The 16,097-nt window shown below is 39.7% G+C and overlaps 4 protein-coding genes across 5 annotated transcripts; 2 read left to right on the top strand and 2 right to left on the bottom strand.

Moving 5' to 3' along the window:
* The first annotated feature begins 55 nt into the window (after positions 1–55).
* On the top strand, positions 56–2,753 carry eIF2Bbeta (eukaryotic translation initiation factor 2B subunit beta). 2 transcript variants are annotated; one of them, XM_046633500.2, is made up of 6 exons: positions 56–195; positions 308–394; positions 487–768; positions 843–999; positions 1,160–1,554; positions 1,625–2,753. In XM_046633500.2, the coding sequence occupies exons 1-6, from the start codon at positions 128–130 to the stop codon at positions 1,695–1,697; spliced, it is 1,062 nt and encodes a 353-aa protein (XP_046489456.1). In that variant the 5' UTR covers positions 56–127; the 3' UTR covers positions 1,698–2,753. The 2 variants fall into 2 exon arrangements, with proteins under 2 accessions (XP_046489456.1, XP_046489455.1); XM_046633499.2 differs by having other exon boundaries at positions 1,160–2,753.
* amrt (TM2 domain-containing protein 2 amaretto) lies at positions 1,909–3,186 on the bottom strand. The gene is made up of 3 exons (XM_046633505.2): positions 2,843–3,186; positions 2,666–2,753; positions 1,909–2,580 (listed from the first exon to the last, which is right to left on the bottom strand). Exons 1-3 carry the CDS (start codon positions 2,977–2,979, stop codon positions 2,251–2,253), a joined length of 555 nt encoding a protein of 184 aa, XP_046489461.1. The 5' UTR covers positions 2,980–3,186; the 3' UTR covers positions 1,909–2,250.
* Positions 3,187–3,323: 137 nt separating this feature from the next.
* On the top strand, positions 3,324–8,093 carry Su(fu) (suppressor of fused). Its single transcript, XM_046633494.1, has 7 exons — positions 3,324–3,701; positions 4,365–4,457; positions 6,014–6,323; positions 6,387–6,622; positions 6,712–6,942; positions 7,042–7,249; positions 7,386–8,093. The coding sequence occupies exons 1-7, from the start codon at positions 3,529–3,531 to the stop codon at positions 7,449–7,451; spliced, it is 1,317 nt and encodes a 438-aa protein (XP_046489450.1). The 5' UTR covers positions 3,324–3,528; the 3' UTR covers positions 7,452–8,093.
* A 2,441-nt stretch (positions 8,094–10,534) lies between these two features.
* On the bottom strand, positions 10,535–15,219 carry LOC124222490 (uncharacterized). Its single transcript, XM_046633507.2, has 4 exons — positions 14,817–15,219; positions 12,577–12,753; positions 12,009–12,123; positions 10,535–11,921 (listed from the first exon to the last, which is right to left on the bottom strand). Exons 1-4 carry the CDS (start codon positions 14,887–14,889, stop codon positions 11,804–11,806), a joined length of 483 nt encoding a protein of 160 aa, XP_046489463.1. The 5' UTR covers positions 14,890–15,219; the 3' UTR covers positions 10,535–11,803.
* Between the last annotated feature and the right edge of the window lie 878 nt (positions 15,220–16,097).

The raw sequence follows: 16,097 nt of genomic DNA, 5'->3' as shown, positions 1-16,097 counted from the left end.
GTTCTACTATACCGATAGAAAAAAAGGAAAACTAACGTCCGTCGCAGTCGCGTTGATCCAATATTGCCGTGAAAAGTTCTGTAATTATTTTCGATAAACCATATCGAGTAAACTTTAGTGCAATAAAATGGTAGCTGATGTTCCTGATAATATCCACCCTAGTGTGTTAACCTTGATAAGGGATATTAATTACGGGTATAATAAGTATTTCTGAAACATAACCTTCGATTCACCAAACTCTAAAAGCGTTTGACATTATCGTGTTGCAAAATTACTAAAAACTGAACACACTGGTAATTTGTTACAGGAGAATCAATGGTAGTTACAACATCGTAGTATCGACCGTATCGCTATTAAAGAATATCATTAACAATTCAGAATGGAATACCGCGGAGTAAGAATAAATTTTGATAACTTGAGTCTAATTATTATACCAAATAATTATAAATAATTATCAATTTTAATGTTTGCTGTCAACTTCCACAGAGAATTGATGAAATTGATCAAAGAAAATGGTAAAGTTCTGATCGATTCTGTACCGATAGAATCGTCGATAGGTAGTATGGTTCGTAGGATACTGAAAATCATCAGGGAAGAGTACATATCGGAGTTGAAACATAGAACGGAAGAGACGGACCCTCAGGAATCCCTTCATAAAATTCTTACCGCAGGAGGAGATCAGGAAAATGACTATTCCCATTCCGTTCCCTCTCTGAAGTCCGCACTCATCGAACACATTACAGAATTTCAAGTCGAACTGGAAACTTGGTCTGTATTTTATACCCCCGCACATTTGTCTCTTTAATAAATAGAACGTCCATTTCATTCCAGTTCTGTTTCAGCTCGGAAAATATTACCGAGCAAGCGTCGGAACACATTCACTCCAATGAAATTATCATGACACTGGGAAGATCCAGGATGGTTGAGGATTTTTTGAAAAAAGCCACAGAGTCAAGGACTTTCGAAGTCATCGTAGCCGAAGGTGCACCATTTCTTAATGTTTGTATATTATTTCTATTTTTTATCTTTACATTTTGAAATAACATTCATCAAGTGTTCAGCTGTACAATCTCATTCATAGCTCATATTTGAGCATTTTTGTAGCCTTAGATCTATTAATTTACTCTCGTGCATGCTTTGTTTTGCTATTATTTCACAGGGCCACGAAATGGCTGTAAATTTAGCCAAGGCAAAGATTAAGACGACTCTGATATCTGACGTGGCTATATTCGCTATGATGTCTAGGGTAAATAAAGTAATAATTGGAACTCACACAGTCATGGCTAACGGAGGGCTCAGGTCTATCACAGGATGTCACACAGTTGCGTTGGCGGCTAAGCATTATTCTGTACCGGTTACAGTCCTACTACCGTTGTACAAATTGTCGCCTTTGTATCTTTGCTCGTACGAACAAGATGCTTTCAACAAACACGTCTCTCCGACGCAAGGTGTTATAGATGGTACCAATTCTCTACTGATGGAAAAAATTCAAGCCTACAACCCCGTCTTCGATTACGTTCCACCGGAACTCGTCACGTTGTTTGTTACCAACACGTTAGTCATCACTTTACACACAGCTTTCAATGTGAGGCAAATCATTCCAACATACTTTTTTTCTTTTCAGTGGAGGAAATGCACCGTCCTACATCTACAGATTGCTAAGCGAGTTGTACCATCCCGATGACTACGAATTATAATACATTGACCATACGAATATGACAATGAAAACGTAATTAATTTGGTAAAACTAAGTATGATAATCGAAATAAAAACTTGACTATATTTATTAATAAACTATGAATTATCTTGTGTCCATTTTTCACTGTGATGAAACATATGTGGCCAAACAAAGGAAACAAAAAATATGTGTGGAAAGATAAATTTGGAAACTCGGAGATCAAAGTCAGACAAGATTAAACGGATACTGGAAACCGTTTGTATTATATTTGCACATGACGATGGCACGGTAATTGGGATTTCCACATTTAGATTATTTAATGTTAAAACACTATTCTTTGTATCAAGTAAAATTTGACACAACATGGAACTTGTTTCTACAACCAGATTCCATAGTTCAAGCACAGATAAAAACCAGTAGATTTTTCAGCATAGATATATCTATGTACTATTTGAGTTCTAACACGAATTGTTTTTGTACATACATATACATGTATGTATATATATTTATCTAAGTGCAGAATTAGTCAATAGTTGGTAGTTATTCACAATATTTGGGTCTATTTACTATCATCAGACATAAGGATTCCAGTTGCTACCGTCTTCGGGCTGCAGAGAATTGGTCACCAATAAAATAACGTCAACGATCCACCAAACGCCAACACCGCCCAAAGTCAAAAGCTTACCGACGGCAGTTCCCGTTTGTCCTAAGCAAAATCTATCGACACCAACGAAGCCTAACAGAATGCTATAGAGCAACGTGGTAGTAAAATAATGTCCGCTATATTTAATACACGGGACCCCTCCTCGGAAAAACGTTCTGACTCCGTGACATTCGATCTCTGGCAAAACCTCGCAAGTTACTTTGGTCCGTTCCACATCCTCGTAACGAGAACCACCGAACTTGAATGCAATAATAAAACACACTGTTTTCATCTTACAATTTAAATCCTGGAAAAACATACATCGTTCGATCAATACTATATACCTTTACACAGCCGTACCCAAGCTCTTCCTTGGCAGTTTTGTTCCCCTTGTGATCAATGGGTTCAGCACACTCGATGAATTCCTTGGGCCTGATTAATACAGAAGAAAACAAAACACTGCGTTACAATACCCTTCAAATTGAGGTCATGTCAGGAATTTGCGATGATTTGATACTTACAAAAAATTGCACAATACCAGGGGCCCATTGAATCTGTAATCGCTCGTTGCCGTCTTATTCGCTTCGGAAACGGCCGAGCATTTGACAAAGCTCGAGGAAAGGCAGGTCAAAATGACAATCTGAAACGTTAACCTCATCTTGCATCAACGGACATGTTTCACGCCGATCGACCGACAAGCATACAGTAGTGTTTTAAATTCGGAATTAACGATATCGTGGTAATCTCCCCTCGACGAACGAAAACGCACATCAATAAATCAAACTCCGTTTGGAATACTGATTGATGTGCACGTCTCGGCTTACACATTCACACGCTACGAACAGACCGACCTCGCACCCAACTTCAGACCGCAGCGACACTGTACGATGTTAATCTCGTAAGTAGGAACCAATGAGAATTCGGATCTAAGGGAAAGATGCGATCGACGAGCGAATGACGATCCGGAACGACCGGAAGTGAGAATGACGCACACCCGACAGTCTCACCCACGTTCTTGGAGGATGCTTTGTGTTGTCATTTTCATTAGTGCGTGAGCAGTCCCAGCGTGAAAAGCGGTGCGGTGTTAGGGAAGAGTTTGGCCTGTGCAACGTCGGTGCTTTGGCGAGCCTCCTGTTCACGTCTTTGCGGTTATTAGCTCGAATTCCCTTTGCGATCCGCGTCGTGAGACGGAGGCGGTATATTTTACATGTTCGCGAATATGAGGGAAAGGGAGGATTTTTTGAGGGGCCTACCTTCGGGTCAGCCGAGCCAAGGACCCTCGCCCGGGGCCCCAGGACTTGACGCTTTGCACAACCTTTGCAGGGAGATTTATCCCGAGCAGAGTAACCCGCTGACCGTTACAGCGATCGTCAAATACTGGTGAGATATAATAACGTGTATGTCGAGCGGTAATCCCGGGGTGGATAACCTCGTTAAAATTTAACCAGCCTGCTGCTGCCGACACGATGTGTCAACTGCCCGTTTCGTTGTTTACGCTACGATGTAAACACTTGTTGCTCGACCCTCTCAGTCTCCGTTTCATCGATCGTCCGAACTCATATCCTCGTATTTCCACTCCAACCATTCTCAGCACCCGATAAAATTCTGTAAAGATCTGATCGCGTTTTTTTTTTATTTTATTTATTTTTTAGCTCTACAAACGATTTATAACAGCACAAGCAAATTTTCCATTTCGTAATACAATGACTAAGTAGAGAATGACACTTTTTTTGCAGCCTAATTTCTCTATCTCGATAGTCGATTCTCTGATCAGTATTTTCCTCGTGCGTTTCTAATAAAAATGATTGATCACCCAAGATGTAGTTATGGAATGCTAATCGTAAGTACCAATGGCGCCGTCAAAATACTGCTGTGAATTTGAATTGCACAATGTATTTGCCATACTACACACCTTTCTTGTTCAATTGCACAGGATCCATGAGAAGAAGAGAATGCTGCTCAAAGTTCGACTTTATATTTAGCCACCCTTCTGCCCCGCGTCACCATGCCAGTAAAATAACTCAGTTTTGTATTTGTGCCTAGGTTGGGTGGGCCAGATCCACTAGACTACATTAGCATGTATGAGAATCCTGGGTATCCTGAGCTTGGGGTACCACCCCACTGGCACTATGTTAGGTGAGGAAAAATAACATTCTACCGTATTTTCATTGACTATTTTTAAATTCCAACTCACACCCTACTACTCAGCAGCAGAACGCTACTCAAACATGCGAAGCGATGGTTGTTTTTTTTTTTATTAACGACCATCTAGCGGTATAACGGTAACTAATCGTTGACCAAACGGCTCTTCTACTACTGAACGATAGTTATTTCCTTTGTTCCACCCTGAAAAGCAACACCTCAGAAGATACAAGATTACTATTATTGACTTAACACAGTGTCTAACAATACTGGAAACATCATTGGATTATATTCCTATTTTAGAAGTTTCTCAAATTCTTTTCTAACTTTTATTTTTCGCGTTTTGTTGCTTGTGATCATTGTTTAACCTCGTGTTTGCCACTATCTAAATTTACTCATTTATTTATTAATTTATGTGACGGGACAAGCCCAATATTCAAAGGTACAATGTCAAACAGTTAAGAAGTCGCTCAGCTACATTATTCATAACTAAGTGAACAATTGGAAGGCGCTTTAGTCCTGCCCAAACTTGAACTAAAAAGGTCAAACCACTCGAGAATGCTACTGCACAATTTACTCAACCGTATTAACAACTTTACTCTTTCTAGACTGACAATTTTGAAGTTTAAAGTATGGTTTTCATCTAACAGTATAATATAAATTTATATAAATAAATAATAATAAATTTGAAAATAAATAAATTTATATTTTATTTCTGCTGTTTCACCAAAGTTAACCAATATGTAAATTACTTGACAAAGAACACACAAACATCTTTCAATAAAATAAAAAGACCGTAAAACAAATTTTTTTTACAAGCCGTACTTATTGTTAGTTCAAATTTAATATACTCGATTGAAAATAGAAGGTTTACTGTTAACTAAATGAAACTCTTTATTTACAATAAAATGTAGCACATGTTTTGCACTTTCGCTTAGCAAAAACGTGATTGCCATGGAAATCTGATACATTACTTTGACTGACCACCCATATTGTAGTAGATATGTTAAATAATATTGAGTTGTTCAAGTTCATTGTGCCCGTATGATGAACTGCCTAAAAATAAAATGAACATCATCTTTGTACTATGAAAGATTTTTTCTTGGAAATTGTTACACACCTCTTTCATTCTTAAAAACTTGAAACTTTTTCTCAATATGTGAGTAGAGGAAGGAAAAGGGGAAGAGAAAATCGGAGAAGAGTAAGAAGAAGGAAAAAAAAAAACGGGATGTAGGGCATTTATCAGTGTCACTGCAGCACAGGCAGTCAGAAGTGTGCCTTGAGGCAGTACATAAGCCCAGCAGCTGTTGTAATAGTTTTGTTCTATATATAGATAGTATGTAAGGGGATACGGTGTGCATGTTCAGGGTGCACGGTGTAAATATAAGCATAGGGTGCCCCCTCTGTCTGTTCTAAATATATTTTGCCATTGACTGCTTTTTTGAGATTCTTCTTTGAGAATTTCCTCAATAGCATCTACGAAGACGATCTATTTCTGCCCAGAATATGAACAGGGAATAATTGCATCTTATTTATCATCACCGAACTAGCCTGGGCTTGTCTGATTTGCACGGCGATGGACGATTGCATCCAAAAAGCGAGCCAGGTTGCCTGAGTGGGTTTGGATTTGAGCTGACATTCAGACTAGTTAGGAAAAGGGGAGAAACCACACCACCGACATGGCCCGCAAACGTGATGCAGCAACTAGCCAAGTACGTGTTTAATTCTGGAAATATGCTGCTGCCCGGTGACCACGTGTCGTGGCACGCCCCACTCGACAATGCAAATGGAAAAATAACGCAGATACTCATGGGGCGAGATCCACAGCTACCAACTTCGGCGTCTACACCTCACGGAGAGGTGTGTATCATGAGATTATAAACATCCCGTCCTTCTTAATATGTATAAAGTTTATCGACGCAGGTTACTTTCGTACAAATAGTCGGAGTTACTTCGGAAGAGCTGCAGGCGGCGCAACATTGGAACGGACTAGGCGTCGTAAACCTTCTCAAAACAACCAGGAGTTACGGACCTTGGCTAGTAACTGATATGGCAAGGACGTATTCAGTTATGGAGGAAGATCCCTCTCTCGCCGAGAGAATACAGTGTGGCATAGAGAGAGAGGGATCAAATCTAAGCGGAGTTTCTGCAAAGTGCTGGTGAGAATCTAGCTGCACTTTTTTGTACTTCTATTGTGTTTCTCCGAAGAACCAACGGTCGGTTGTAAATGAGACTCTTTTCTTCTTAGGTGGGTACAAATGGCCAGCGATAGAAGCACTGAAAAATATCGTGAGCCCCGGAATGACTCTGAAGACGACGATGACGACGGCGAAGACGTCAAGCCAACAATAAAAACCGAACGATTATCACCCTGTGAAAACAATGGAAATTTCGACGAAGAAAACGGCATAAGAACGTTACCAGGAATACATTTAACTTTCAACTTGGAGGCTGGTGGTCTCTTGCCCCTGGCAATAAAGTGAGTCATAATAAAACTCTTTGAATATCTGATCGATCAGGAGAACATGTGAAAAAAGAAACGTAACCATTATTATTATCATGACCCGTTATTTTGTAGGGGTCGCGTAATGCATGGTAGGCATTTTACATTCAAATCTATATTATCGCATGCTGCGGTCACAATAGTAGCTCCCACAGTGACTGGCACTTTGGTGACCGAAGAAAAGCCATACGTAGTACAAGGGCCTTGGCTGCAAGTTCTGCTTTCCGAAGATCTTGCCGAAAAAATGGCACAGGAATTTCAGATTTTAAATTCACCTGAACAAGTAAGTTGAAGAGGATATACGATATACATTACATAGACACGTTTGCTCGGGTATGATAAACATGAAATTACCATTGGATTTGTTACGATCTACGATGTTGAATCTACTGATTGTTTCTTCTTTTTTTTTTCACAAGCTTGAACTTCCAAAAACCTTCTCCTGGCCAGAGTACAAATTGGCGGTGACCATTGTGAATGATTGATCGAGTTGGAAAAATTTTCTAATATAATTTAATGGTATAGTGAATATCCATCATCTAATTATATCATACTGTTATTGTTTATGAAACGTAATCGGGTACCACGTTTTCCAAAGTATGATTCGTATTTAATTTGTTTCATTGTACCGTTTATCCAAGTATTATCTCTTTATTATTAGGTCGTGCAAATTTAATTTATTTTTTACGTAACTCATACGCATCCAGAAATTTATCCATTTACAATAGCATCTAATTTATAAATAATGATAGTAAAAGAATAATTATTGCTCTCGTCGTGAAAGGTATAAAAAAAAACGAGCGCCTTACGTATCAAAACCAATTGAAAAAGACAAGGTTGTACAAGGCGCAGGGAACATGTAAATATTTTTCTGAATAGCCGACCCGTTTTATTGTATTTTTTAATATCGCTAGTTGACGTATATTGTTATTTTACGCGCGAACAGTACGAACGAGATTAATCGTAATTATCAACAAATAAAAACGCTATTGATGCGATTCGTCTCTCAACACACGCCGACAATGTGTAAATATAAGGATTTGATTTTTTAATGAAGTGGTTATTGTTATGTCCTATCTGTATACCATTTTATACTTGTTGTACAATATATTTATATACAAATAAAATATAGTTTTCGTCCGATTTTCTTACGCCCTGACTCAAATCTACATATCGATATTTCTGAGGCATTCCGTCAATTTATAATTTTTTTTTTGTCATTTCTCAATTTTGAAAGGCTCAATCAGGCCTGGTAAAATTACGATGGATTTAAAAGTGAAAATGGTGAAAAAGAAAGGTTCCAATTGTCCGGCTTGAGTGCGTAATGAGAATTGAAAATGAAAGTACATGCGCATAATATTGTTTGAAATCTGAATGTACTTGTGAATTGATTTCTACTACACGTCTTGACGTCACAGGCTAGAAACTAATCACTCAAAGACGGTCCTAATCACTTGGCTCTTCGTCTATTTGTGGACTGGAGGTACTCTGCGTTATACGTCCCCTGTTGTGCCGTCTGAGCGTCTTTTTCCGTTTCCGCAACTTCCGGGGACATCCATCCAAGTCGAAGCGTTTATCTGCGTCGAGCTCTTCGTCGTAAAACGAGTTCGATTTGTCACTCATGTCATCGGATTGAATCGGTCCAGGGTTCTAGATGTGGGTGTTTGAAAAATCAAAGGGACTGGCAAACAGTGGCTAACATTAACAGTGGTAATTCGAGTGTAAAATCCGCAGAAACGCAATGAGAAAAGGAAAAAATGATACAGCGATAGAGGAGGTATATTTTTTGCACAAATCAATCGCAAAACTTGTTTGAATCAAAATAGGATTTGGACGAGTCTCGTCTTTCTATGTAAGAAGGACGATGGTCGCTGTGAGAAGGAAGCCGATAACGCGACGGGGGGAAAAATATTGAAGGTATTCGTCCGCAGATTGGTGAAGGCGGAAGAAACGAAAAGGATCCGGACATCATCTACAAATAGAAACGATTTTCGATGTAACAATTGAAAGGTGAAAGGAAAAATGAGCGAGGAGAGACTCCGTCAGTCGCGTGAAAGATTTTCGTCAAAGGTATAAATAATTTCCACCAAGGATGAGGCGATTTCTTTGTTTCTTTTTGTGCTATCTTTACGCTTATCGTACCTTTCCCAACATGTTCAGCACTATTTTGATGACTCCGATCCATAGAAGCACGACTATGCAGGCGGAAGCGAAGTCTTCGACGTCTTCGCAGGATATGCCACTCACGACGTTTACTATGCCTTGAAAGAAGTTCGCGAACGTCTGCATAGTTTCGTCGCAAAGATCCCGAAGAAACATGAGCATTTGGTAAATCAGGTTGGAAATCGCGAAGAGAAACTGAACGAGTTTCACGACGATCTCGTATATCGCGCACCTCGGTAACTCCAGGACCTCCCAAAAGCGATAAAAAATCCAGGATGCCGTCAACCGCGATATCATAATTGTCAGATAACGACAAGTTGGAATTTCTTTTCACGGCTCCATATACGTTTTCTTAACGCGAAATTTACACCCGGAATTTTAAACTTTTCACATTTAAACCCTACCGAGTATCCCGATTGATGAATCAATGCGATTTACATCTGATAATAGACTTCCAAGATTAGAAAAATAAAAAATTGAGGAAACATAGTCGCGTCAGTTAAGTAATTGCTCTGACGTTCGCTGCGAGATTTTTTCTGCGCTCGCTCGCTCCGCGTATAGACGGTGATTTAATGACATCGGTAAAAATATGATTTATCACGGTTTAGCAGTCAATGACTTGGTCAGAAATACTCTAGCTAAGAAAACTCAAATAATATATAACCTTGCTCTAGCAAGATGCATAAAATATGTAAAACCACCGCGTAAGATTAATTTAAATATCGCCATGTACGCCTGATTGTATGCAATTCAATGACGTCAATGTAATGCAAATGGAGACGCGGCAATTGGTGCAGGTTCCAAAAAAATTCATTCGTGCTTCTGCGGTTACTTTAAACATTACTTGTCACTTCAATTATTGTATTAATGACCAAACGCAATTATCGCGACAAAATCACCAATTTTTGTTCAAATCCGTTAATTGAATTACCTGCTTCAAGGAATCGATGTACATTTTGAAGCTGATCACCCAGATGCCGACGATAATGATACTAGTGCAGAGGGCCACCAGGTCATCGTAGTTGAAGCTGTCATCGTTGAGAGCATCAAAGGGACGACTCACGCTCGAAAAGATTGAAGTTATTTTGGGAACGATGCAAAATAACGACGCCTCGCTGCAGGAGCTCGGTCTTACGAAATCATAAAATTTTTCAATTTGTCCCTTACTCTTGGGTATTTGCAGTAGATCCCATATCCACATTATGCAGGCAGATTCGTTTTACATCAAAAAGTACAAAGTAATTTGGAAAATTATGTTTACGCAATATTTTGCGCCACCGCCCATATACAGGCAACGGTGAACAGGATTATGCTCCGTATTTGGCATCTAATCAATTTGCAACTGTATCAGACTCGGAAGTTATGCGCGGTATTGAAAGTGCTTAATTGTTCCGATATTCGAGAAAACATTAAAAACGCCTCTTTCACATTTATTAACCCAGGAAATGACAGTCTTCTACACTTTTCATCATGACTATGAAATCAGCCGTTTCCAAAATTTTAGAATTACACGGAACTTCAATTGCATCCAAGTTCAGGGGATTGCGTAATTGCATCGGCAATAAAATCAAGAGAGAAACTCTACCCGAATGATTTTATTTCCAGAGTCAAGCTGAATTCGCATGGCAATTAATATACATATAGATTGCACGTGCGTATTATAATAAATGTATATAATTTAAGTATAATAGATCATGATGCCTATCATTTTTACGCGTATATATGCTTTACGTTAACATGAAATATCCTAGCAAAAAACAGTTTTGCCGTAGCAATTCCCTTACATTTCTGGCTGGAGTAAATCGACAGTAAAAATCTACTGTCTCATCAATAATAGCAATGTCACTGAAACATTCAGAAAATATCGGAGCAATCATCAATTAAAATCTACATCAGCAAAACCACTGTAGTTCTTGTTTTCTTGTTATTTTAATTATAGCGTTGTTCGTAAAGGTCCACACACCCTTTAACCGCGGATCGTAAATCTACCACTTTGTTAGCTCTGTCCAAAATAGCCTCATTGCGTGGAACGTGCTTCGTTTCGTACTTCTTACCGGATTGTCCCCAACGGTTTGTAAAAGAAAATTGATTACAATCAACCATCGCAATGACTACACGATGGAAAAAAAAATAAAAAAAAAATGACCAAGACACGTTCATCCTTCGAGCACATCCTCTATAATACAAGTCTACGTATACTCATAAGATAATCTCCCATGAGGTTTCGCCACGAAGTTACATGGGTACAGTATGCAGTGTATGTAATGGGAATGATGCTCATCAGGCACAACCCATGATAGAAGTTATACCTAAAATATAATATCTGTAATATATAAAGAGGGGCTGCTGCATCATTACTTATGGAGAAGCTCTGCACGCGACGTCTTTTACGCAGTGTCCTTCGCTTAGGTTAATTCTAACTTTGATTGAGTGAATTAATCAAGCCCAGGACAGTTTCGTTACAATGTCTTAAACCGAAGGCCACGGATCAGCCTCGTTGGATTTCGTGGACACGTAACCAAATTGCAATTACTCAATCACTAAATCCTCCGGCGAATTGAAATTGCACCTTTAGGTTCCGGCGAAGATGTGACAAATTAGCTTCGTTGTTCTCGCGATGTATCCGGCGGCTCGATCATCGATTCAACGATCAAGCATCGCGAGGAATTGCAGGTCAAAGCCGACCAAGGACTGCGAAAATCGCAAGGATCAGGACCGCCGAGTGTGAATTTTTTCCAGACCTGTTACAGGCGTCGGCGTCGCTGCAGGATTGAACACAGCCTCGAACGTACCTGGAATTTGTTAAAAAAAAAAAAAAAAAATGCAAGTGTCAGTCGGGTTGAAGCGTTCTTTCTCCAATTAATAATCTCGAAAATTACTTCTCGTCGAAGTAGAATCCGCCACAGTGAGACATCCTGATGATCTCCGAGTCCGTCGTCAGGGTCCCGCTGTCCAAGGCACAGCTCCTTACCGTCAACGAAACCCCGGATTCGTCTGCGGCCAGGAACGATTTATGAACAGTGAATTCTCACAGACGTGAATCAGTTGGCGTGTGAATATATTCAATGCTTCAAGCCCTGCACGAGCTTGTTTGCCGACCAATCTACAAAGCTTTGATAAGATAAAATCGACGATAACCGACGATGTAGGCTTCAACCTTTTTCGAGTGGCCGCGGTTGTAAACTATCCAGTTTGACGCGTTGGGATTTTGAAAAAATTATTCGGCGAGCTGGATTTCCGCGCGAAACAATTCGCTGAGAAATTTATTGCACAGGATGCGCAAAATATTTTTAAGTATTTTGTTGCCACATCTAAAACGATCGTTAACTGAGATTCAAGTAAATCGAAACGGAACATTTTTAGATCAAGCTAATCGTAACAAAAATTTGGCTTTTGATAGCAATGGATCTGTTTTCTTGACTTCGATTATCATATCTAGCGACTTACCGTAAATTCCAGCAATTTTGATGCAGGCTGTAGCCGGAAACAAGCCGTCGCGTCCCTTGCGACCTCCAAGACATGGCGTCTCCAGGAAACCGAGGGTACCATTGTTGTGGAAGGGATCGTCGCAAGCCTTATTGTTACCCCCGATCGAAACGCATTTGAAACAATCGATGGCAGCACCTGAAAAAAGATTATTCAATTATCAAAACGGGGAAAAGATTATACACGTTCCCCATAGGCCGTATAAGTGGTGTACTATGTGAATTCTACGACGTGAATGCGCTCTGTAAATTGGCGTCGTTGTAATTGGTGTTTAAATCGATTCTGTCGCATTGAGAGAACTAGGAAATAGCAAACAGTGAGAGACAAATTCTTATTTTTTTATTTCTCCTTTACAAGTCGAAATTCCTCATTTCCAGAAATAAATACAGGTATACATTTTATTGCGAGGTAGTCGGACATTGAGTATTAATCAAAGTATTATAGTGCCATGCTGAGAATATTTCTTTAAAAACGTCGAAAAAGGAAAATAGAAAATACTGGAATCGTGAAAAAAAAATTATAAATCGATGTTTGAATTTAAATCGTTTCCAAATGCTTCAAAGCCTGATAGATTTGAATACAAAACAAGTCTTCTGAACAAAACGAGCCATCACAGAATGAAATCAAACGATTCTAGAGGTAAAATCATTAGAAAGTATCGACTTTTTACCCTCAAACCCCTTTCCAATTTTCTTTATCGTAGCCAATCGATGTAGAAATCGGATTTTTTCTTTACAATCATCACGCTTCGTAAAGTCTGAAAATTATGACTGCCTGCTGAATTTACCTTATCAATAAAATCTCCACGACAGTGCCTTGAACGAAGTTTGTAGTATTACGTATCGTGTTCATCATGAACGTACGTACGTCGGACAATCACCGAGAGCTCGGTGTTTACAGAGTTCAATCAGTGCGGTGTATCATAAGAGTCGACTGATCCGGCGGAGAGGCCGAAGGATCGTCGTATCCTGGGCCAAGGAAGGATCGCATCTACCCTCAGGGATTTCGTGGGAACTCGGAGAGCAGCTCGGATGTTTGCCAAACTTGACCCTTAAGTCTCCAAGGGAGAGTAGTGATGGACTGGTTCCATTTCAGAGCCTGATTGCATCATGCGTTTTGCGTACATACCTACGTACCTAATACGCCAGAAACTTATAAGCTGGTGTAACGATACGCAAAGAAGAGACTCGGTTTCCCTCGGTTTCCATCAGCTCTGATACCCATCAAGCTCAAGCTGGATTTCTCATGCCTAATTCCACGGCCTCATCGCCTCGCCACGCGAGTTACCTCAGCCCTTAGAGGGCGATAAAAAATTAATCCGTAATTATAACTTTGGGTATATTTCGTTAGATTCATCCTCAATGTCTCCTTAGAGTTATGGCACAGGGGATACTGTCTCAGACTCCACTACGATTAATTTCTTTGCTAGCCAATCGGGTGTACAGCGTTTTGTTATTCGCGGTCCCACCGTTTCGCACGTCTATTTTCAGCACGGCATATATAAATCGCAAAATCAATTGCACGTGTTTCGTGGCCGTTTGAATCATCGCAGCTCCGTTGGTATATAAAAGTGGCTGCACAAAAGGTAGATTTATAGGATAGGAACATTTTTTAGAGGGCAGAAAACGTTGCTCAACAAATTTGAACGAAACTTTTATAGGACGCAGGTTGTAACGATCTTCCGCCTAATCGCACGTTTAATTACCTGAGTGAGGCTGTAGATGAAACTATACTTAATTTCAATCAGCATACGTGCTTTGCTTCCGCCGCGTTAACCGAAATAGAATAACGATGCGTGGATATAACACGCATATTATGTACCGCGAATAACAAGGACTCGAAGTTGAAACGACGCTAAAGTGACGTTGGACGAAACTATATAAATTCAGCAGGAACGAAAAACGGATACCTTTCACCGAGGCAGATAGAGGCAAATATTTGCGTGGATCAAACATGTGTATACATAGCATACCATCGTGTAATTGATCGGCGCACCTACAATGGCAAACCAATATCGTTGTACACGTTTTACGTTCTATCGTGGACTTGACAGTGTCACGTGAAGTTGAATATCGGTCGAATTAAGTTGCGTCAATTAGCGCGAATTTGGAGGAAACTTTTTTTTTAGTGTACCGCAGTAACACCCACGCGCAGTGAATTACAAAAATGAATTTATTTTCACAAATACTTATAATACTTACCGGTTTGAAAAGTAAGGAAAAGGATGATCAACGATGAAAAGTAACGAGGATTGTTCGAAATTTTCATTATCATTTTCACACGCCGTATTATATTACGTACATGAAACTATGAAACCAACTACTACCGAACTTTTGACGTCAGCTTTTTTGAAAATTCGACAGCGAAGTTGAAAAGGCGACCGCACTTCTCAGTCTCTGCATTATGTTGAACGGACGTATCAATGACGCAAAGCAGGATTATTTAGTTGACGCACGACTTCAAATCTAGTCGATTTGCCCAAGTTTGTCAAAATTTTACCAACCACTCGAAAACCGTCGGCGAACTCGACGGAGGGCTCGACGGCAGTGGCGTAACGAAACCGTTCACCCTAGTACGACGTCCGTCTCGACGCCCGACGTCCCGACGTACCGACGTACCGACGTCGAAACGAGGAGGCGTGTGCACGTGTGTGTTGTGGTTCCTCGTCACTATGGTGACTACGAATACCAATAAATAACCTCAGCTGCAACGGTGTGGTAAATTTTTTTTTTCTGTACCTCAGATTCTGAAATAATACTCGTTACTGAATTTTTTATACAAACAAGTTTTCCCTTATTCATATTCAATTTTTTAGACTGCAGAAACGAAGTGTGCACACATAATCAAGATTCGAAATAACCAATACCACGTCATTTTAGACAATCTATTTTACCTGTAGGTTTATGTTGCGGGTTCATTGATTTAGCTCGCCATTAACGATACGCTCATTTCTAATTCAGACATGATTTTTCATTCTTGCCATCTTCGATTCTCCCAGATGTTAGGCATATTTGAATTTTATAACGTTATAGAATAGTTTCGTTAAATTTCGAGAAGAGAGTGAAGATGGATCGGAAAACATTGTGAATACACACACACACACACACACACACACATATATATATGTATATATAATTAACGATGTTGGGAAAAACACTTTTGCCGCAAGTTTACGGATCTCGCGTGCGAGAATTCCCCGACCAGATATAAATGAGTTACTCACGCAACTTGTGGGTGTGTTTTCTGTGTTTAATAGCTGTGTAGACGGCAGCGGTGCAGAGGATATACACGATTCGTTTTTACACATATATATATCTATATTCGTGGAATTTAATCACCCTGCGAGTCGAAAAATCCATAATTGAAACATCCGTCTATTAAACACCCAGGGACAACGTATCAATGCTGATTCCTTTCAAACGTTTTATCAATCTGTGTTTTGTTTATTCTTCTTGATGGTAAAAGTGAAAGTACCGAATGAG

Source organism: Neodiprion pinetum, chromosome 6, assembly GCF_021155775.2.
Source record: "Neodiprion pinetum isolate iyNeoPine1 chromosome 6, iyNeoPine1.2, whole genome shotgun sequence".
NCBI classification, from domain to species: domain Eukaryota; kingdom Metazoa; phylum Arthropoda; class Insecta; order Hymenoptera; family Diprionidae; genus Neodiprion; species Neodiprion pinetum.
This window is presented reverse-complemented; position numbering and strand designations above follow the sequence as displayed.